At 48.1% G+C, this 23,925-nt stretch overlaps 1 protein-coding gene across 1 annotated transcript in view; it reads right to left on the bottom strand.

The window, feature by feature from the left end:
- OLA1 (Obg like ATPase 1) overlaps window positions 1–23,925 on the bottom strand; it is a 315,794-nt gene that overhangs the window by 164,625 nt on the left and 127,244 nt on the right. The window contains exon 5 of the mRNA XM_063933437.1: window positions 12,492–12,667. Within this exon, the coding sequence (XP_063789507.1) occupies window positions 12,492–12,667 (176 nt within the window). The remainder of the gene's footprint in view (window positions 1–12,491; window positions 12,668–23,925) is intronic.

The raw sequence follows: 23,925 nt of genomic DNA, 5'->3' as shown, positions 1-23,925 counted from the left end.
CACTCTCCCGGGTGGAGGTCGTGCCTGCTGAGGAAGTCTGCTTTCCAGTTGTCCACTCCCGGAATGAACACTGCTGACAGTGCTAAGACGTGATTTTCCGCCCATCGGAGAATCCTTGTGGCTTCTGCCATCGCCATCCTGCTTCTTGTGCCGCCCTGTCGGTTTACATGGGCGACTGCCGTGATGTTGTCTGATTGGATCAGTACCGGCTGGTTTTGAAGCAGAGGCCTTGCCAGACTTAGGGCATTGTAAATGGCCCTCAGTTCCAGAATATTTATGTGTTGGGACGACTCCTGACTTGACCAAAGTCCATGGAAATTTCTTCCCTGTGTGACTGCCCCCCAGCCTCGAAGGCTGGCATCCGTGGTTACCAGGACCCAGTCCTGTATGCCGAATCTGCGGCCCTCTTGAAGATGAGCACTCTGCAGCCACCACAGTAGAGATACCCTGGTCCTTGGAGACAGGGTTATCAGCCGATGCATCTGAAGATGCGATCCCGACCACTTGTCCAAGAAGTCCCACTAAAAGTTTCTTGTATGGAACCTGCCGAATGGAATTTTGCTTCGTAAGAAGTTACCATTTTTCCCAGGACTCGTGTGCAGTGATGCACCGATACCTGTTTTTGTTTTCAGGAGGTCTCCGACTAGAGATGACAGCTCCTTAGCTTTCTCCTGCAGGAGAAACACACTTTTCTGTTCTGTGTCCAGAACCATCCCCAGGAACAGTAGGTGTGTGGTAGGAACCAGCTGTGACTTTGGAATGTATAGAACCCATCCGTGCTGTTGTAGCACTTCCCGAGATAGTGCTACTCCGACCAACAACTGCTCCTTGGACCTCGCCTTTATAAGGAGATCGTCCAAGTACGGGATAATTAAAACTCCCTTTTTTCGAAGGAGTATCATCATTTCTGCCATTACCTTGGTAAAGACCCTCGGTGCTGTGGACAGTCCAAACGGCAGTGTTTGGAATTGGTAATGGCAATCCTGTACCACAAATCTGAGGTACTCCTGGTGAGGATGGTAAATGGGGACATGTCCTTGATGTCCAGGGATACCATGTAATCCCCCTCCTCCAGGCTTGCAATAACCGCCCTGAGCGATTCCATCTTGAACTTGAATTTTTTTATGTATGTGTTCAAGGACTTCAAATTTAAAATGGGTCTCACCGAACCGTCCGGTTTCGGTACCACAAACAGTGTGGAATAGTAACCCCGTCCTTGTTGAAGTAGGGGCACCTTGACTATCACCTGCTGGGAATACAGCTTGTGAATTGCCTCTAGCACAGCCTCCCTGCCTGAGGGAGTTGTCGGCAGATTTGAGGAAACGGCGGGGGGGGAGACGCCTCGAATTCCAGCTTGTACCCCTGAGATACTACTTGAAGGATCCAGGGATCCACCTGTGAGCGAGCCCACTGATCGCTGAAATTTTTGAGGCGGCCCCCCACAGTACCTGGCTACGCCTGTGGAGCCCCCGCGTCATGCGGTGGACTCAGAGGAAGCGGGGGAAGAATTTTGATTCTGGGAACTGGCTGACTGGTGCAGCTTTTTCCCTCTTCCCTCGTCTCTGTGTAGAAAGGAAGCGCCTTTGACCCGCTTGCTTTTCTGAAGCTGAAAGGACTGTACCTGATAATACAGTGCTTTTCTTAGGCTGTGAGGAAACCTGAGGTAAAAAAATTTCTTCCCAGCTGTTGCTGTGGATATGCGGTCCCAGAGACCATCCCCAAACAATTCCTCACCCTTATAAGGCTCTATGTGACTTTTAAAGTCAGCATCACCTGTCCAGTGTCGGGTCTCTCATACCCTCCTGACAGAATGGACATTGCATCACTTCTGGATGCCAGCCGGCAAAATATCCCTCTGTGCATCCCTCATATATAAGACAACGTCTTATGTTCGCAAAATAGTATCCCTGTTTGATAGGGTTACAGACCACGCTGCAGCAGCACTATCTGCAGGTCTCAGTCTAGTACCTGAGTGTGTAAATACAGACTTCAGGATAGCCTCCTACTATTTATCAGCAGGTACCTTCAAAGTGGCCGTATCCTAGGACGGCAGTGCCACCTTTTTTGACAAACGTGTGAGCGCCTTATCCACCCTAGGGGATATCTCCCAGCGTAACTTATCCTCAGGCGGGAAAGGGTACGCCATCAGTAACTTTTTAGAAATTACCAGTTTCTTATCGAGGGAACCCACGCTTTTTCACACTTCATTCACTCATTTGATGGGGGAACAAAACACTGCCTGCTTTTTCTCCCCACACATAAAACCCTTTTTTAGTGGTACTTGGGTTAATCAGAAATGTGTAACACATTTTTTTATTGCCGGGATCATGTAACGGATGTTCCTAGTGGATTGTGTATATGTCTCAACCTCGTCGACACTGGAGTCAGACTCCGTGTCGACATCTGTGTCTGCCAACTGAGGGAGCGGGCGTTTTTGAGCCCCTGATGGCCTTTGAGACGCCTGGGCAGGCGCGGGCTGAGAAGCCGGCTGTCCCATAGCTGTTACGTCATCCAGCCTTTTATGTAAGGAGTTGACACTGTCGGTTAATACCTTCCACCTATCCATCCACTCTGGTGTCGGCCCACAGGGGGCGATATCCCATTTATCGGCATCTGCTCCGTCTCCACATAAGCCTCCTCATCAAACATGTCGACACAGCCGTACCGACACACCGCACACACACAGGGAATGCTCTGACTGAGGACAGGACCCCACACAGCCCTTTGGGGAGACAGAGAGAGAGTATGCCAGCACACACCAGAGCGCTATATAATGTAGGGATAAACACTGTCACTGAGTGAATTTTCCCCAATAGCTGCTTGTATAAACAATATTGCGCCTAAATTTAGTGCCCCCCCTCTCTTTTTAACCCTTTGAGCCTGAAAACTACAGGGGAGAGCCTGGGGAGCTGTCTTCCAGCTACACTGTGAAGATTAAATGGCGCCAGTGTGCCGAGGGAGATAGCTCCGCCCCTTTTTCGCAGACTATTCTCCCGCTTTTTTATGGATTCTGGCAGGGGTAATTATCACATATATAGCCTCTGGGGCTATATATTGTGATTATTTTGCCAGCCAAGGTGTTTTTATTGCTGCTCAGGGCGCCCCCCCCCCCAGCGCCCTGCACCCTCAGTGACCGGAGTGTGAAGTGTGTATGAGGAGCAATGGCGCACAGCTGCAGTGCTGTGCGCTACCTTGGTGAAGACTGAAGTCTTCTGCCGCCGATTTTCCGGACCATCTTCATGCTTCTGGCTCTGTAAGGGGGACGGCGGCGCGGCTCCGGGAACGAACACCAAGGACGGGTCCTGCGGTCGATCCCTCTGGAGCTAATGGTGTCCAGTAGCCTAAGAAGCCCAAGCTAGCTGCAAGCAGGTAGGTTCGCTTCTTCTCCCCTTAGTCCCTCGATGCAGTGAGCCTGTTACCAGCAGGTCTCACTGTAAAAATAAGAATTTACTTACCGATAATTCTATTTCTCATAGTCCGTAGTGGATGCTGGGAACTCCGAAAGGACCATGGGGAATAGCGGCTCCGCAGGAGACTGGGCACAAAAGTAAAAGCTTTAGGACTAGCTGGTGTGCACTGGCTCCTCCCCCTATGACCCTCCTCCAAGCCTCAGTTAGGATACTGTGCCCGGACGAGCGTACACAATAAGGAAGGATTTTGAATCCCGGGTAAGACTCATACCAGCCACACCAATCACACCGTACAACCTGTGATCTGAACCCAGTTAACAGCATGATAACAGAGGAGCCTCTGAAAAGATGGCTCACAACAATAATAACCCGATTTTTGTAACTATGTACAAGTATTGCAGACAATCCGCACTTGGGATGGGCGCCCAGCATCCACTACGGACTATGAGAAATAGAATTATCGGTAAGTAAATTCTTATTTTCTCGGACGTCCTAGTGGATGCTGGGAACTCCGAAAGGACCATGGGGATTATACCAAAGCTCCCAAACGGGCGGGAGAGTGCGGATGACTCTGCAGCACCAAATGAGAGAACTCCAGGTCCTCCTCAGCCAGGGTATCAATTTTGTAGAATTTTACAAACGTATTTGCTCCTGACCAAGTAGCTGCTCGGCAAAGTTGTAAAGCCGAGACCCCTCGGGCAGCCGCCCAAGATGAGCCCATCTTCCTTGTGGAGTGGGCATTTACAGATTTTTGGCTGTGGCAGGCCTGCCACAGAATGTGCAAGCTGAATTGTACTACCAATCCAACGAGCAATAGTCTGCTTAGAAGCAGGAGCACCCAGCTTGTTGGGTGCATACAGGATAAACAGCGAGTCAGATTTTCTGACTCCAGCCGTCCTGGAAACATATTTTCAGGGCTCTGACAACGTCTAGCAATTTGGAGTCCTCCAAGTCCCTAGTAGCCGCAGGCACCACAATAGGTTGGTTCAGGTGAAACGCTGAAACCACCTTAGGGAGAAACTGAGGACGAGTCCTCAATTCCGCCCTGTCCGAATGGAAAATCAGATAAGGGCTTTTACAGGATAAAGCCGCCAATTCTGACACGCGCCTGGCCCAGGCCAGGGCCAACAGCATGACCACTTTCCATGTGAGATATTTTAACTCCACAGATTTAAGTGGTTCAAACCAATGTGACTTTTTGGAACCCAAAAACTACATTGGGATCCCAAGGTGCCACTGGAGGCACAAAAGGAGGCTGTATATGCAGTACCCCTTTTACAACATCTGAACTTCAGGGACTGAAGCTAGTTCTTTTTGGAAGAAAATTGACAGGGCCGAAATTTGAACCTTAATGGACCCCCATTTCAGGCCCATAGACACTCCTGTTTGCAGGAAATGTAGGAATCGACCCAGTTGAATTTCCTCCGTCGGGCCTTACTGGCCTCGCACCACGCAACATATTTTCGCCAAATGCGGTGATAATGTTTTGCGGTTACATCCTTCCTGGCTTTGATCAGGATAGGGATGACTTCATCCGGAATGCCTTTTTTCCTTCAGGATCCGGCGATCAACCGCCATGCCGTCAAACGCAGTCGCGGTAAGTCTTGGAACAGACAGGGTCCTTGCTGAAGCAGGTCCCTTCTTAGAGGTAGAGGCCACGGATCCTCCGTGAGCATCTTTTGAAGTTCCGGTTACCAAGTCCTTCTTGGCCAATCCGGAGCCACGAATATAGTGCTTACTCCTCTCCATCTTATCAATCTCAGTACCTTGGGTATGAGAGGCAGATGAGGGAACACATACACTGACTGGTACACCCACGGTGTTACCAGAGCGTCTACAGCTATTGCCTGAGGGTCCCTTGACCTGGCGCAATACCTGTCGAGTTTTTCCCAACGGTTTATAATCATGTGGAAGACTTCTGGGTGAAGTCCCCACTCTCCCGGGTGGAGGTCGTGTCTGCTGAGGAAGTCTGCTTCCCAGTTGTCCACTCCCGGAATTGCTGACAGTGCTATCACATGATTTTCCGCCCAGCGAAGAATCCTTGCCCTCCTGCTTCTTGTGCCACCGTGTCAGTTTACGTGGGTGACTGCCGTGATGTTGTCCGACTGGATCAACACCGGCTGACCTTGAAGCAGAGGTCTTGCTAAGCTTAGAGCATTGTAAATGGCCCTTAGCTTCAGGATATTTATGTGAAGTGATGTCTCCAGGCTTGACCATAAGCCCTGGAAATTCCTTCCCTGTGTGACTGCTCCCCAGCCTCGCAGGCTGGCATCCGTGGTCACCAGGACCCAGTCCTGAATGCTGAATCTGCGACCCTCTAGAAGATGAGCACTCTGCAACCACCACAGGAGGGACACCCTTGTTCTTGGTGACAGGGTTATCCGCTGATGCATCTGAAGATGCGACCCGGACCATTTGTCCAGCAGGTCCCACTGGAAAGTTCTTGCGTGGAATCTGCCGAATGGGATTGCTTCGTAGGAAGCCACCATTTTACCCAGAACCCTTGTGCATTGATGCACTGAGACTTGGCTCGGTTTTAGGAGGTTCCTGACTAGCTCGGATAACTCCCTGGCTTTCTCCTCCGGGAGAAACACCTTTTTCTGGACTGTGTCCAGGATCATCCTTAGGAACAGAAGACGAGTCGTCGGAACCAGCTGCGATTTTGGAATATTGAGAATCCAATCGTGCTGCCGCAACACTACCTGAGAGAGTGCTACACCGACCTCCAACTGTTCCCTGGATCTTACCCTTATCAGGGAATCGTCCAAGTAAGGGATAACTAAAATTCCCTTCCTTCGAAGGAATATCATCATTTCGGCCATTACCTTGGTAAAGACCCGGGGTGCCGTGGACCATCCATACGGCAGCGTCTGAACTGATAGTGACAGTTCTGTACCATAAACCTGAGGTACCCTTGGTGAGAAGGGTAAATTTGGACATGAAGGTAAGCATCCTTGATGTCCCGAGACATCATGTAGTCCCCTTCTTCCAGGTTCGCAATCACTGCTCTGAGTGACTCAATCTTGAATTTGAACCTCTGTATGTAAGTGTTCAAAGATTTTAGATTTAGAATCGGTCTCACCGAGCCGTCCGGCTTCGGTACCACAACAGTGTGGAATAATACCCCGTTCCCTGTTGCAGGAGGGGTACCTTGATTATCACCTGCTGGGAATACAGCTTGTGAATGGCTTCCAAAACTGTCTCCCTGTCAGAAGGAGACATCGGTAAAGCCGACTTTAGGAAACGGCGAGGGGGAGACGTCTCGAATTCCAATTTGTACCCCTGAGATATCTCCTGAAGGATCCAGGGGTCTACTTGCGAGTGAGCCCACTGCGCGCTGAAATTCATTGAGACGGGCCCCCCACCGTGCCTGATTCTGCTTGTAAAGCCCCAGCGTCATACTGAGGGCTTGGCAGAGGCGGGAGAGGGTTTCTGTTCCTGGGAACTGGCTGATTTCTGCAGCCTTTTTCCTCTCCCTCTGTCACGGGGCAGAAATGAGGAACCTTTTGCCCGCTTGTCCACGAAAAGACTGCGCCTGATAATATGGCGTCTTCTCATGTTGAGAGGCGACCTGGGGTACAAACGTGGATATCCCAGCTGTTGCCGTGGCCACCAGGTCTGAAAGACCGACCCCAAATAACTCCTCCCCTTAATAAGGCAATACTTCCAAATGCCGTTTGAAATCCGCATCACCTGACCACTGTCGTGTCCATAACCCTCTACTGGTAGAAATGGACAACGCACTTAGACTTGATGCCAGTCGGCAAATATTCCGCTGTGCATCACGCATATATAGAAATGCATCTTTTAAATGCTCTATAGGCAAAAATATACGGTCCCTATCTAGGGTATCAATATTTTCAGTCAGGGAATCCGACCACGCCAACCCAGCACTGCACATCCAGGCTGAGGCGATTGCTGGTCGCAGTATAACACCAGTATGTGTGTAAATACATTTTAGGATACCCTCCTGCTTTCTATCAGCAGGATCCTTAAGGGCGGCCATCTCAGGAGAGGGTAGAGCCCTTACAAGCGCGTGAGCGCTTTATCCACCCTAGGGGGTGTTTCCCAACGCACCCTAACCTCTGGCGGGAAAGGATATAATGCCAATAACATTTTAGAAATTATCAGTTGTTATCGGGGGAAACCCACGCATCATCACACACCTCATTTAATTTCTCAGATTCAGGAAAACTACAGGTAGTTTTTCCTCACCGAACATAATACCCCTTTTTGGTGGTACTCGTATTATCAGAAATGTGTAAAACATTTTTCATTGCCTCAATCATGTAACGTGTGGCCCTACTGGAAGTCACATTTGTCTCTTCACCGTCGACACTGGAGTCAGTATCCGTGTCGGCGTCTATATCTGCCATCTGAGGTAACGGGCGCTTTAGAGCCCCTGACGGCCTATGAGACGTCTGGACAGGCACAAGCTGAGTAGCCGGCTGTCTCATGTCAACCACTGTCTTTTATACAGAGCTGACACTGTCACGTAATTCCTTCCAACAGTTCATCCACTCAGGTGTCGACCCCCTAGGGGGTGACATCACTATTACAGGCAATCTGCTCCGTCTCCACATCATTTTTCTCCTCATACATGTCGACACAAACGTACCGACATACAGCACACACACAGGGAATGCTCTGATAGAGGACAGGACCCCACTAGCCCTTTGGGGAGACAGAGGGAGAGTTTGCCAGCACACACCAGAGCGCTATATATATACAGGGATAACCTTATATAAGTGTTTTTCCCCTTATAGCTGCTGTATCTTTAATACTGCGCGTAATTAGTGCCCCCCCCCTCTCTTTTTTAACCCTTTCTGTAGTGTAGTGACTGCAGGGGAGAGCCAGTGAGCTTCCCTCCAACGGAGCTGTGAGGGAAAATGGTGCCAGTGTGCTGAGGAGATAAGGCCGCCGATAAGGGGGCGGAGCCTATCTCCCGTTTTTCTATGTATTCTGGCAGGGGTTAAATGCATCCATATAGCCCAGGAGCTATATAAGATGTATTTTTTGCCATCTAAGGTATTTTTATTGCGTCTCAGGGCGCCCACCCCCCAGCGCCCTGCACCCTCAGTGACCGGAGTGTGAAGTGTGCTGAGAGCAATGGCGCACAGCTGCGGTGCTGTGCGCTACCTTATTGAAGACATGACGTCTTCTGCCGCCGATTTTCCGGACCTCTTCTGCTCTTCTGGCTCTGTAAGGGGGACGGCGGCGCGGCTCTGGGACCCATCCATGGCTGGGCCTGTGATCGTCCCTCTGGAGCTTATGTCCAGTAGCCTAAGAAGCCCAATCCACTCTGCACGCAGGTGAGTTCGCTTCTTCTCCCCTTAGTCCCTCGATGCAGTGAGCCTGTTGCCAGCAGGACTCACTGAAAATAAAAAACCTAATTTAAACTTTTACTCTAAGCAGCTCAGGAGAGCCACCTAGATTGCACCCTTCTCGTTCGGGCACAAAAATCTAACTGAGGCTTGGAGGAGGGTCATAGGGGGAGGAGCCAGTGCACACCAGCTAGTCCTAAAGCTTTTACTTTTGTGCCCAGTCTCCTGCGGAGCCGCTATTCCCCATGGTCCTTTCGGAGTTCCCAGCATCCACTAGGACGTCAGAGAAATAAAAAACCTAATTTAAACTTTCTTTCTAGAAGCTCAGGAGAGCTCCTAGTGTGCAACCAGCTCGGGCCGGGCACAGAAATCTAACTGAGGTCTGGAGGAGGGGCATAGAGGGAGGAGCCAGTGCACACCAGATAGTACCTAATCTTTCTTTTTGAGTGCCCAGTCTCCTGCGGAGCCCGTCTATTCCCCATGGTCCTTACGGAGTTCCCAGCATCCACTAGGACGTCAGAGAAATCTGACATTGAGGGGCAGCCATCGGGGGGGGAGCAGGGGCAGCCATTGGGTTGGTGGAGGGGGGCAGAGGCAGCCTTCGGGGGGGGGGGGGACACACGGAACAGAGGCAGCCATCGGGGGGGGGGACACACGGAACAGAGGCAGCCATCGGGGGGGGGGGGGGAGACACGGAACAGAGGCAGCCATCGGGGGGGGGGGGGGGGGGAGACACGGAACAGAGGCAGCCATCGGGGGGAGGGGGGAACACGGAACAGAGGCAGCCATTGGGAGGGCGGGGCAGAGGCAGCCATCGGGAGGGCGGGGCAGAGGCAGCCCTCGGGGGGCGGGGCAGAGGCAGCCCTCGGGGGGCGGGGCAGAGGCAGCCCTCGGGGGGCGGGGCAGAGGCAGCCCTCGGGGGGGGGCAGGGGGGGGGCAGAGGCAGCCATGGGGGGGGGGCAGAGGCAGCCATTGGAGGGGGGGGGGGGGGTAGGAGGCAGAGGCAGCCACGAGGGGGGGTGGGGGGGGGCAGAGGCAGCCACAGGGGGTGGGGGGGGCAGAGGCAGCCGGGGGGGGGGCAGAGGCAGCCGTGGGGGGGCGGGGCAGCCATCTGGGGGAGGGGGGCAGGGGCAGCCATCTGGGGGAGGGGGGCAGGGGCAGCCATCTGGGGGAGGGGGGCAGGGGCAGCCATCTGGGGGAGGGGGGCAGGGGCAGCCATCTGGGGGAGGGGGGCAGGGGCAGCCATCTGGGGGAGGGGGGCAGAGGCAGCCATCTGGGGGGGGGGGAGGGGGGCAGAGGCAGCCATCTGGGGGGGGGGGAGGGGGGCAGAGGCAGCCATCTGGGGGGGGGAGGGGGGCAGAGGCAGCCATCTGGGGGGGGGAGGGGGGCAGAGGCAGCCATCTGGGGGGGGGGGGGGCAGAGGCAGCCATCTGGGGGGGGGGGGGGCAGAGGCAGCCATCTGGGGGGGGGGGGGGCAGAGGCAGCCACCTGGGGGGGCACAGGGGCAGCCATCGGGGGGGGCAGAGGCAGCCACCTGGGGGGGCACAGGGGCAGCCATCGGGGGGGGCAGAGGCAGCCATTGGGGGGAGGGCAGAGGCAGCCATCGGGGGTGTCTATTTCCGCCACCTAGGAACCCATGAATATAGAGTGGGACATTTGAAGTAGAAGTTTTCCTCGTAACTCATTAAAACACTGAAAACATTTTTTGGGGTGGAGAATATCTTTTATCTACAGTAGATGACAAATGTATAAATCATCCATAACAGAATTCTCAGGTATTTAAAACCTTCAATAAGGAGACTAGTCCATGCAGGCCGTGCAAAGAGAACAATAAGCTACGAACTATGCTTCAATCAACTGTGCCGGGTACTTTCAGAAAGAGGTACACTTATATTAATTATTTACTTCCGATATTACAGAAAAGCAAAGTAACAAACTAACACATTTACCAAGCGTCTCCTGTCACACACCAAAAAAAAAAAAAAAAAACTGTAGTAACACACTTTAGAGCCTATTAAATATGTCACTTGATATAAATATTCACCTAGTTGACATTGAATAATCTGAGGCATCAACAAGATAACCTTAAAAAGTGATCTGAACATTACATGGAGAACGGACTTGTAGAAGCTCTTTCATTAGCTCATCACTGTGACCTGAGGTTGGAAGCAGAGAAAGCATCTTCTCTCTAATGACTTTAAGTACAAGTGGCCTTTGACCACCGATCATGTTAAAACACAAAGAATAATGAACTTCTTGCGTGCTTCAGCTCGTTATAGAAACAGCTAAAAAGTGCAAGTTAGTGTGCATTATATATATATATATATATATATATATATATATATATATACACACACACACACACACACACACACATACATATGAACAGAGTATATATAGACGCATGTATCACAGTTTGGTTCTGTAACTGGCAAAGACATGAAATGTCTAATTTCATTATGAGGCATTGACACATATACACAAGGTTGGAATGGCCCACATGGGTCAACCCCAGTGGGCCCCACTACTTAAAGGCCCACCCTTTTCTCTAGGGATCAGGTTCCAGGCTGCTCATTTGAATTATACAGGTGTGCATCTTCATGCCGGCGTTCGGGAACCCGGACGCAGAATACCCAGGAGTGGGAATAGTCCCTGCTGATCGGCATGCCGACCGTCGGGATTCTCAGTGGGCGGGATGTAGGGGGAGGAAATTGTGACCGCCGGTTACATAACTACATCCCAAATTATACATGTTACCTTATACTGCACAGGACTATGGTGTATTCTTTACAGTGAATTGCTTTTATTAATCTGGTACTTTTTCATGCATGCACTAACAGTATTTCCCATATATATTTATCAAGGGGCCCAGACATGCACTCTCTAATGGTTATCCAAGCATCTGTGGTGGCGGGCCACACCCCTGCTGTAAGGTTATATTTCTTATAGCTTGTAACATTCAACACCTGCTCATGACACCATAGATCGGTGTCTCTTTCTTATTATGGAGTAGAACAATAATGTGGGACCTTTTTGTAGCCTATCACTTATCTAGACAGGTGTAGCCAGCCAAGATCTCACAGCATATAACAGATGTGTGTTTTGCATGCACACAGAAAAATGAAAGCGCAGATATAAGAAACCTGATGAACTGTACTATAAACTACATCCACATAGTTTGAAGTAGATGGTAGCATGACCTGCTTTCTGGCCATAGGAGTCAGACAGGAGTTGCTTCTATAAGGCAGGAACAGCTATCAGGAGTCTATGTGCAAAACCAAGTGACAGGTAAGGACCAGGCCACACACCAATGCCTACTGATGTCAGACAAGTGTTACTCTTCTGCAATAATCAGTAATTCACATACACTTTGCAGCATGTGCCTATGCCCAAAATAATCTGGATAATGTTTAATTAGTTTACTAAAACAGTATGTTCTGAATGATCCATTGTGCCACCTGGCAGATATCAGATTGCAGTAAACGTTACGCTTGGAGACGTTTGAAAGGTGCACATACAGCATAGTATAAGTAGAAACAGAGTACATTCTGTTGGTAAGACATTTAGAAATACTTACTACAGTAATGGCCCTGGAACAGAGCATTTCAGGACCCCCACAAACAACACGTAGCTGGCTAGAGTAAAGAGTTAGCGATTCACAAACTGGGATGAGTAAATATGTAAAAGGCCAGCAGACCGGACTTAGTACCTACAATACGAAGACAAGAGTAGAGGAGACATTTTTTTTACTACTTACATATTCTGGTTTTAGCTTTTTGTCTCCTCCTCTCACGGCTACTTTTTCAAGTTTATCTATGGCAGCAATGATCATTTCTTCATCCTTCAGACGGAGTTCCTCATGTATGATTTCAATGTCCCGTACTGGATTGACACTTCCTTCAACATGGATGATGTCATCGTCATCAAAGGCACCTATAGCAAAGATATAGCATAATTCACACTCTACAGAACATCACCTGTGACTCTGTTATTCGTAATGTTAAAGTTCTGAAACAACAAGAACATAAAAACCAGTTCATCTCTAATACTTGTTGTACAATTAAAGGGAATCTACGGCAATGAAGCAATTTTCTCCAGTACAGAGGAACAATTTTATTTATTTTTTTAACCTCTTTTATGGCACATTACATAAAAGCAGTGTAGCGTGTACAGTGTTACCTCCATCATAACCTCTGTGTACATATTCTTACCTAAATTAATGACCAAATCAGACCCGGATTAAAGTATGTGGGTGCCCCAAGGCAACTAGCTTCGCAAAGTAGCTATATGTTCCTACAGAATTAAACCACAGCGCAGGGTGAATGTTTGGTGTCGCAGTACAGATCAGTCAGACGTGAAAATGTTCATGCGTAGAAGCCATTGTTAATATTCAAATATTTATTTTAAGTATTCCTTTTAAACACCCTGTACCTGGGAACTTCTTGTCCATCATAGTACAATGTGGACCCTAATCTAAGAGGTCTCCTTTGTATTGTTAACACAGTACAAGCAATGGAGGATTCTAACTAAAGTGTATAATCGGGCCACTTAAAGTGTGTTGTTAATAAGATGAACAGGATAAGAAAAAAAAATATTGTATTAAAATGCAGTTTGTAATCATGTTCTGCAGTGTGAATTTACACTGAATGCAAAGCTATACGGCAATTAAGCAGTGCTCAATGAATTTAAATTAAAGGAAACTGTCAAGCGATCTGCGGAAATTTACGGCCAAGATGAAAAACTGCATTTAAATATTAATATGTAGTAATATATATAAAAGGGGTCAGAATGCAGGAGGAACATAAGTCAAAGCATTTACAAAATGGCTGTTGCTGAAGAAAAACAAAACAAAGTATCAAGTGGTGTAAATATTGTGATCTGATTACATGAAAAGATTGCATACTGGGCTCAGTGGTTAAGTGCGACAACTATGAAACCAGGATAATTCAACAAAGCTTCAAATAAGAGTGTTGGATTCTTGCAACCTTGGACAAGTCACGTTTCCTCACGAGGTCGCAGGCATGAAGATTAGACCGTAAACTCAGTTGGGCAAGGGAATCCGTGCCTGCGGAATAGTGGCTATTGGTCTGCGTAAAGTTTTTATGTGCAATAGAAAAAGATTTTTATTGTACATCGTTATAATATTTCGCTCTTTTTACTTGATAATTGTAAACGTAATTATCAATAGGCAATAAGCTCTATGTGAGGCTTGCAAGTATGTTCGTTCAATGACTTTCTTTTCAAAAACGGAGAAGTATAATGGTTTCAGTATTAATGCCAACAGGTTGCTGCTCTATTTACTCAGCGGAATTAAAAGAAATGTATTTTATTGCAAAAGTAGCATTGATGAAGTATCTGCACCAGCTCCGAACTACAATAATTACTGCGCTTGGACCAAGGATACTTACAACTTAGGGTAAATATAGCGTGCTGGCATAGCATAAGTCACTGACCACTATTAGTGGTTTGATATACTGGGACGCCAGTATACTGTATCATTTACCTGTATATAGCGGCTTTTTAACTGACTGCTGCTACTTGGCTTACTAACGGTGCCCATACACTTGTGCGATATTGCGCTTCTATTTCCCTTGAAGCTCCCCGTGCAATAAATTGCATCAAAAGTGTTTATGTGCATTCGATGCTCATACAATCATGGGATTTATTGCATGCCCCTTGTGACCAGAAATTGGGTGACCAGAATTGGGGGGGTGGGGGGAATGGAGTGTCCAGGAAGTGAGCTAAATAACTCACACATCACACTGCGATAAATCAAATGTGGTAAAAACAGCATGCGATCCGATAAATATTGAGTGCAGCGCATAATTTCCTGAGATGCGAGATTCGACCAGCGTGACTACGCATCGCATCGGAGGACACATTCGATGTGCATACAATCCTGCGCTTTATCGCACCGATGTGGTCGAAATCAAAGGGTTGTACCAGATATCTCACAAGTGTATGGGCACCATAACCCTTACAAACTGAGGACTAGCAACATATGAGGAACCTGGTTTAATAAAACTTACACTAACAAACTGTTGCAATCCAACAAACAACTAGGCGTTCAATGCGGAGTGTTGATATTTTAACAGAATATGGGGTATATGCAATTGCGGTCGAATTCCCGAAAATGTCGAAAAACTGGACTTTTTCGCCCCAAAAAAAAAATTCGACAATGCAATACAGTACTTTTCGTCCAAAAAACGTACTTTTCAAATTCGACTTTTTGAAATTCGACATTTGACAAATTCGACATTTCTGCAATGGTACAAATGCGGCTTCTCGACAAAAGTATATTCAATTGAAGAATGTAAATTCGACAACAGTGCTTTTTGACAGTAAATTCGTCATTTTCAATCCGCCTCAATTTGCTGGCGGAATGTAATAAATAAATTTAAAAACATGTTTTTTTTTGTGTTTTTTTTTTATTGCTAATAGCATATCTATTTATATTAGAAGGGATTAGGTACTTGGTTTGTCTATTTAGGAGGCACAAGTATTATTTATATATTTTTTAAAATAGGATTTTGGTACTTACCGATAAATCCTTTTCTCCTAGTCCGTAGAGGATGCTGGGGACTCCAAAAGGACCATGGGGTATAGACGGGATCCGCAGGAGCTTGGGCACACTAAAAAGACTTAATCTGGGTGTGAACTGGCTCCTCCCTCTATGCCCCTCCTCCAGACCCCAGTTATAGGAACTGTGCCCAGGAGAGACGGACATTTCAAGGAAAAGATTTTTGTTTAAACTAAGGGCTACAAACCGACTGGCCCGCACCACAAACATACCATACAACCGGAGTAACTTTAAACCAGATAACAGTATGCATTAACACCTGCAACAAGCTGAAACAAAACAATACACAACCCGTGTATAAACTAATTTAACCAGCAAGAAAACACTGCAAGTAATAGTCCGCACCGGGACGGGCGCCCAGCATCCTCTATGGACTAGGAGAAAAGGATTTATCGATAAGTACCAAAATCCTATTTTCTCTTACGTCCTAGAGGATGCTGGGTACTCCAAAAGGACCATGGGGATTATACCAAAGCTCCAGAACGGGCGGGAGAGTGCGGATGACTCTGCAGCATCGACTGAGCAAACGCCAGGTCCTCATCGGCAAGGGTATCAAACTTATAGAACTTAGCAAACGTGTTAGAACCCGCCAAGTAGCTGCTCGGCAAAGTTGTAACGCCGAAACACCTCGGGCAGCCGCCCAAGATGAGCCCACTTTCCTGGTAGAATGGGCTTTCACCGACTTTGGCACCGGTAGTCCGACTGAAGAATGAGCCTGCTGGATCGTACTACAAATCCAGCGTGCAATAGTCTGTTTTGAAGCAGGATGACCAATCTTGTTGGCAGCATACAAGACAAACAACGCCTCAGTCTTCCTAGCAACAGCTGTCCTAGTGACGTAGATCTTTAACGCTCTTACAACATCCAGAGATTTTGGAATCGCCACCGCTTCCGTAGCCACCGGAACCACAATAGGTTGGTTAATGTGAAATGAAGAAACCACCTTCGGCAGAAATTGTTAACGAGTCCTCAATTCCGCCCTATCCGAATGAAAAATCAAGAACGGGCTCTTATGAGATAAAGCCGCCAACTCTGACACCCGCCTGGCAGACACCAGCGCCAAAAGCATAACTACCTTCCAAGTGAGAAACTTCAACTCAACCTTACGCAAAGGTTCAAACCAGGAAGACATGAGAAACCGTAAGACCACATCAAGGTCCGATTGAGCTACAGGAGGCACAAACGGAGGATTGATATGCATTACTCCTTTCACAAAAGTCTGAACCTCTGGGAGGGCAGCTAACTCTTTTTGAAAGAAAATAGACAAAGCCAAAATCTGCACTTTGATGGAACCCAATTTCAGGCCTGCATCTACCCACGACAGTAAAAAGTGGAGAAAGCGACCCAAGTGAAAATCTTCCGCAGGAGCCATTTTAGACTCTCACCAGGAAACATACTTTCTCCAAGTACGGTGATAATGTTTCGCCGTAACCTCCTTCCTAGCCTTAATGAGAGTTGGAATGACCTCCCTGGGAATACCCTTACGAGCTAAGATCTGGCGCTCAACCTCCATGCAAACCTCCATGTCAAACGCAGCCACGGTAAGTCTGGAAACACGCATGGCCCCTGCAACAACAGATCCTCTCTTAGAGGAAGCAGCCACGGATCTTCCACCAGTAAGTCCTGAAGATCTGGGTACCAGGCTCTTCTTGGCCAGTCCGGAACGACGAGAATCGCCTGAACCCTTGCTCGTCGAATGATCCCCAGTACCTTTGGAATGAGAGGAAGTGGAGGGAACACATACACCGACTGGAACACCCACGGAGACACCAGGGCGTCCACTGCAGTGGCTTGGGGGTCCCTTGACCTGGAACAATACCTCGGGAGCTTCTTGTTGAGACGAGACGCCATCATGTCGATCAACGGAATTCCCCAGCGTCTTGTCACCTCTGCAAATACCTCTTGGTGAAGAGCTCACTCTCCCGGATGGAGATCGTGTCTGCTGAGGAAATCTGCTTCCCAGTTGTCCACTCCCGGTAGGAAGACTGCTGACAGGGCGCACACGTGTTGTTCTGCCCAGCGAAGGATTCTTGTGGACTCCGCCATTGCCGCTCTGTTCCTCGTTCCGCCTTGACTGTTTATATGCGCCACCGCTGTGATGTTGTTTGACTGCACCAGGACAGGTCGACCCTGAAGAAGGCTTCTTGCTTGCAGCAGGCCGTTGTAAATGGCTCTTAACTCGAGAACATTTATGTGGAGACAGGCTTCCTGAAGCGACCATTTCCCCTGGAAGTTTCTTCCTTGGGTGACTGCGTCCCAGCCCCGGAGACTTGCATCTGTTGTTAGAAGTACCCAATCCTGGATACCGAATCGGCGTCCCCCTAGGAGGTGATGACCTTGTAGCCACCACAGGAGATAAATTCTGGCTCTGGGAGATAAATTCTGGCTCTGGGAGATAAACTTATCTTCCGGTGAATGTGCAGGTGAGACCCGGACCATTTGATCAACAAGTCCCACTAAAACACCCGGGCGTGAAACCTGCCGAATGGGATGGCTTCGTACGCCGCAACCATCTTCCCCAGAACCCGAGTACATTGATGGATCAACACACTCGTCGGCCTCAGAAGTTCCCTGACCATCGTCTGCAGTTCCAGAGCCTTTTCTTCTGGAAGAAATACCTGTAATTCCGTGTCCAGAATCATGCCCAGAAAAGGAAGCCGAGTGGTCGGAATCAACTGGGATTTTGGAAAATTGAGCACCTAACCGTGCTGTCGCAGAACCGACAGTGACAACTCTACACTTCTCAGCAACCGTTCCTTGGACCTCGCCTTTATCAGGAGATCGTCCAAGTACGGGATAATTGTAACCCCTTGTTTGCGAAGGAGAACCATAATTCCCGCCATAACTTTGGTGAAAATCCTCGGAGCCGTGGAAAGCCCAAACGGCAACGTCTGAAATTGGTCATGAAAATCCTGTATCGCAAACCTGAGAAAGGCCTGATGTGAAGGATATATCGGGACATGTAAGTAGGCATCCTTGATGTCGACTGACGCCATAAAATCCCCCCCTTCCAGGCTGGCAATCACCGCTCGAAGGGATTCCATCTTGAACTTGAAAACTTTCAAGTATGGATTGAGGGATTTTAGATTTAGAATTGGTCTGATCGAACCGTCCGGTTTCGGCACAACAAAGAGGCTCGAGTAGAAACTCTCCCCCCGCTGGGACGAGGGAATGGGAATAATGACCCTCTGTAGACACAGTTTTTGAATCGCTGCTAGCACAACCTCCCTGTCCGGAAGAACTACTGGTAATGCCGAAACGAAGAACTGGTGAGGGAACATCTCCTGAAACTCCAGTTTGTATCCCTGAGACACGATCTCTAGTACCCAAGGATCCAGGCCTGATTGAATCCAGAACGGACTGAATATTCGTAGACGGCCCCCCACCGGTCCGGACTCCCCCAGGGAAGCCCCAGCGTCCAGCGTCATGCGGTGGACTTGGTAGCAGCAAGGGAGGACTTTTGGTCCTGGGCGCCTGAGCCTGTAGGAGGTTTTCTTCCCCTTCCTCTACCCTTTGAAGCGAGGAAGGACGAACCTTTTCCACGCCTGTATTTATTGTGACGAAAGGACTGCATTTGCTGATGTGGTGCCTTTTTCTGTTGTGTGGGAACATAAGGAAGAAAAGAGGACTTACCCGCAGTTGCGGTCGAGACCAGGTCAGCCAAGCCGTCCCCAAACAAGACAGTACCTTTGAAGGGTAGCGCTTCCATAGCCCTCTTGGAGTCGGTATCAGTGTTCCATTGATGGATCCACAGCGCCCTCCTGGCTGATATCGACATGGCATTGGTTCTTGAACCCAAGAGACAGACGTCCCTCGCCGCGTCCTTTATGTAATCTGCAGCGTCTTTAATATAACCGAGAGTTAAAAGGACATTATCTTTATCAAGAGTATCCATATCATTAGCTAAATTCTCAGCCCATTTAGCAATAGCACTACTCACCCATACCGACGCCACAGCGGGTCTGAGCAATGCACCCGAATTAGCGAAAATGGACTTCAGAGACGTCTCCAGTTTGCGATCCGCCGGATCTTTGAGAGCTGCCGTGTCAGGAGACGGAAGTGCCACTTTCTTAGACAAACGAGATAGAGCTTTGTTAACATTTGGAGACGCCTCCCATTTTTCCCTGTCATCAGACGGGAAAGGATACGCCATGTAAATCCTCTTGGGAATCTGCCATTTCTTATCCAGCGACTCCCAAGCCTTTTCACAAAGAGTATTAATTTCATGAGAGGGGGAAAACTTCACCTCAGGTTTTTTTTCCCTTGAACAAGCAAATCCTTGTTTCCTGTACCTCAGGTTCATCAGATATGTGTAAAACATCTTTTATAGCCACAATCATGTACTGAATACTCTTAACTAACCGTGGATGTAAAGCAGCCTCAGTGAAATCGACCTCGGAATCAGAGTCCGTGTCGGTATCAGTATCTACCACTTGAGTAAATGGCCTCTTTTGCGACCCGGATGGGGTCTGTACCTGAGACAAAGCCTCTTCCATGGACTTTTTCCACACCTGCGTCTGTGACTCAGACTTATCTAACCTCTTTGATAAGGAAGCTACATTTGAATTTATCGTACTGAGCAATGCTAGCAAATCAGGTGTCGGCTGCGTCGACAGTCCCAACTCTAGCCCCGCATCCGCTCCCCCAATAACCTCCTCCGGTGAATAACCTTCAGCCTCAGACATGCAGACACGTAGTACCGACATACCACAACACACAGAACGTCCCAGCTAGGTGACAGGCCCACAATAAAGCCCAGATAGAGGACACAGAGGGAGTATTGTCAGCTCACACCCCAGCGCCCATATATCGCAAGAAACGATATATGTACCCAGCGCTGCCTTATGTTAATATTAAGCACCACACTGCGGCCCCCCCCTGAAAATTCCCCCCGTTACTTGGGAGAGAAGCGTGGAGGTCCCGGCAGCGTCTATCCCTCAGCCGCGTGTTGTAGGGAAAATGGCGCCCGTGGGCTGCGGGACGAAGCTCCGCCCCCTTCCCGGCGCGCTTCGGCCCGCCAATTTAAAATCTGAAAAAAGATGTCAGCGGGGGTCTGTAAACGGTGCCGAGGCACCTACAATCTTTAAGCCGCCCAACAAACTCCAGTAACATGCTGCCCAGGGCGCCCCCCCCCCCCCCCCAGCGCCCTGCACCCAGTGAAAACAGTTGGTGATGTGTGTGGGAGCATGGAGCACAGCGTTACCGCTGCGCTGTACCTTTACTGAAGTCTTCTGCCGTCCTGAAGTCTTCTGATCTTCTCATACTCACCCGACTTCTGTCTTCTGGCTTCTGTGAGGGGGCGACGGCGTGGCTCCGGGAACAAGCAGCTAGGCGCACCAAGTGATCGAACCCTCTGGAGCTAATGGTGTCCAGTAGCCGAGAAGCAGAGCCCTTAACTAAGAAGAAGTAGGTCCTGCTTCTCTCCCCTCACTCCCACGCTGCAGGGAGCCTGTAGCCAGCAGGTCTCCCTGAAAATAAAAAACCTAACAAAGTCTTTTCTAGAGAAACTCAGTAGAGCTCCCCTAGTGTGCATCCAGTCACTCCTGGGCACAAAGTCTAACTGAGGTCTGGAGGAGGGGCATAAAGGGAGGAGCCAGTTCACACCCAGATTAAGTTTTTTTAGTGTGCCCAAACTCCTGCGGATCCTGTCTATACCCCATGGTCCTTTTGGAGTCCCCAGCATCCTCTAGGACGTAAGAGAAAATATATATATATTTTTTTTATGGAATGGGTTAAAAACCCGAAAAAAAATTGCGTGGGGTCCCCCCTCCTAAGCATAACCAGCCTCGGGCTCTTTGAGCCGGTCCTGGTTGCAAAAATACGGGGGGGGGGAAATGACAGGGGATCCCCCGTATTTTAACAACCAGCGCCATGGCCGCAGCGGTATAAAAGTGTCCCCCGGCTGTGGCATTCTGTCCAGCTAGTGGAGCCCGGTGCTGGTACAAAAAATACGGGGGACCCCTACTCTTTTTGTCCCCCGTATTTTTTGCACCAGGACCAGGTGCAGAGCCCGGTGCTGGTTGTTAAAATACGGGGGATCCCCTGTAATTTTCCCCCCCGTATTTTTGCAACCAGTACCGGCTCAAAGAGCCCGAGGCTGGTTATGCTTAGGAGGGGGGACCCCACGCAATTTTTTTTTCGGGTTTTTTACCGTATTTTGTACCACCTGAAAAGTCGTTTCAAAATCCGTCAATTGGTCCGTTTTTCGACAGCGGGACTGTCGAATCCGTTTTTTATTGAATATGTCGAATTCCGGCACCCGCCGGCCGGAATTCGACGGTCGAATTGTGTCGAATTTCAAAACGGGCGAAAAATTGCCGCAATTCGCCCGGAATTGCATATACCCCTATATGTCTTGAGAGTTTATTATAGTTTGTTGTTGTGTATGTAACGTATATTATTGAGATTTTTCTCCATGATTTTGTGGGATAATAAATAGTGTTATTTTAAATAAATCCTATTATTGGTATAATTAACACAAACCTCCTGTTCATTAATAGAAAGCAGAAGTATAATAATTATAACTATAAGTATATATTATATATTAAAAAGAATACCAAGCACAGTAATTATTGTAGTTCTGTGCATTTATTGATATTTCTCAGGTCCTAACCGGACCTAAATTACGTGCATTGTATCCGGTCTTTAGGTCGACAGTCATTAGGTTGACTACTGTTGGTCGACATGCTTTAGGTCGACATGGTCTTTAGGTCAACGTGGCAAAGGTCGACACATGAAAAAGGTTGACATGAGGTTTTTTTTTTTTTTTTAAATAAAATTGTTTTTTTACTTTTTCATACTTTACGATACACGTGGACTATGATTGGGAGTAGTAACTCGAGTAAAGCGAGCCATGCGAGGGGACACACTGCACTAATTGGGGTTCCCAGTCACTATACAAAGAAAACGACACCAACCCCCCCCCCCCAAAAAAAAACTTATGTTGACCTATTTCAGGTGTCGACCAATAGTGGTTGACCTAATGACTGTCAACCTAGTTAGGGTCGACCCAATGCACCACACCCTACCTGCATAGTGTTCTTAATCGTATGCAAACTTTGTGCATTTTACTATCATCATAGCACCAGGAATTGTAGTGGTGATCCACTACATGATTTTTTATTTTTCTAACCTTGAGCTCCACGTGAAAACAGACGGATGGCTGAGTACATAACAGCAGAGATGTGGCGTAACACTATGGGTGGAATGCAACTGTTTTAGGACAATTGAATTCCACCCTTTGAATTGATATTTGCTTATCATTAGGTGTGCCGTGTTCTGACGCAGCCTCAGAGCGACAAAAAGGACAAGGACCATCTGCAAACCATTTTTTTTTTTATTAAGAAGAGTATGCAATGAACTGCAAGAAAATAATCTGAAAGTGAAAGTTGTGCGGTTAAATCTGTAAATGCATAAAGACATTTAACAAGAATCATTGACAGTAATGTCCCAATGGTACCTTATTATTTGTTTATAAAGAGTTATATAAATTATAAAACGCTCCAAAATCTGTTTCTGGATCTGTAACTGACACAAGTCCTTATTACTGAATACATTGTCATCAGCCTCTGCATTTGGGAACTGTACGAGCCGTTGTCGCATCTGCAGCTGGAAAGGAGGAAATTCAACCAACCCAGCAGCTGCAGGAAAAGGTGTCAAACGTCAGCAGCGTGATTTTCAGCACAGAATAAAAAACAAAAACAAAACAAACCACTACTGAATCCCAGATAACATCCTGTCAATCAGTAAAAAGACAAGTACTAAATAAATAAGATTCCAAATAACCCCGCCGACCCCCCCTACCAACACTCCTGTACTATGCACCAAAATGACTAGAAATTATATGATCGTTTCGGCAGGGTCTGAGTTTCCATGGGAAACTGGGATTGGCCTGAATTCATCTGGCAGACCTCTCCCCTAGCTTCAATCTATTTTATCACTGTGGTTCTGACCGTGATTAGATAATGAACCACTCAGACACACAATTTACACAGCAGCTAATTTCATCGGCCTGATTTGAGGGTATGGTTTTGAGGGGGCCATCAGGGAAGCAGGAAAAGGTACATTTGTCATGGATGAGTGACGAGCACTCACAATGGGAACAAAATGGTGCTGGCCCTTGTTAGGAGCACATGCTATTAAGACACATTTAAAGTGCAGCAGAAGCCATAATTTGAAATTGCCAACTGGAAACGTGAGGGTAGAGTAGGCAGATATTACTGAAGTAGTGCGCTGACTTCATGCACATTTCATGACATGAGGAGGCAACACACTAATGAGACTTCATGCAAAATAGCTACGCCAAGGAAATATAATGAGGACAGTACTAGTCGAGAATATGCGCCACCTCCACACAGAGACAGGTCTGAAAAGAAGATTGGAAATCTGTTCTGCTCGTAGCAGATACCAGCGCACATCTTCAGAAGGAAAGGTTCAACTATTAAATACACTCCAAATATCCTGCTAATCCCCAAAATCTGCTGCCAGGGACAGCCGGGTGTGGCATAGAAATTTTACACGGTCTACAGTGACAGTCATGAAGTCACCCCTATATGGTCGACGTGCATTAGGTCAACAGGTTGATGTGACAATTGTCAACACAAAAAGGTTG

This window comes from Pseudophryne corroboree, chromosome 7 (genome assembly GCF_028390025.1).
Source record: "Pseudophryne corroboree isolate aPseCor3 chromosome 7, aPseCor3.hap2, whole genome shotgun sequence".
Lineage (NCBI taxonomy): Eukaryota > Metazoa > Chordata > Amphibia > Anura > Myobatrachidae > Pseudophryne > Pseudophryne corroboree.
This window is presented reverse-complemented; position numbering and strand designations above follow the sequence as displayed.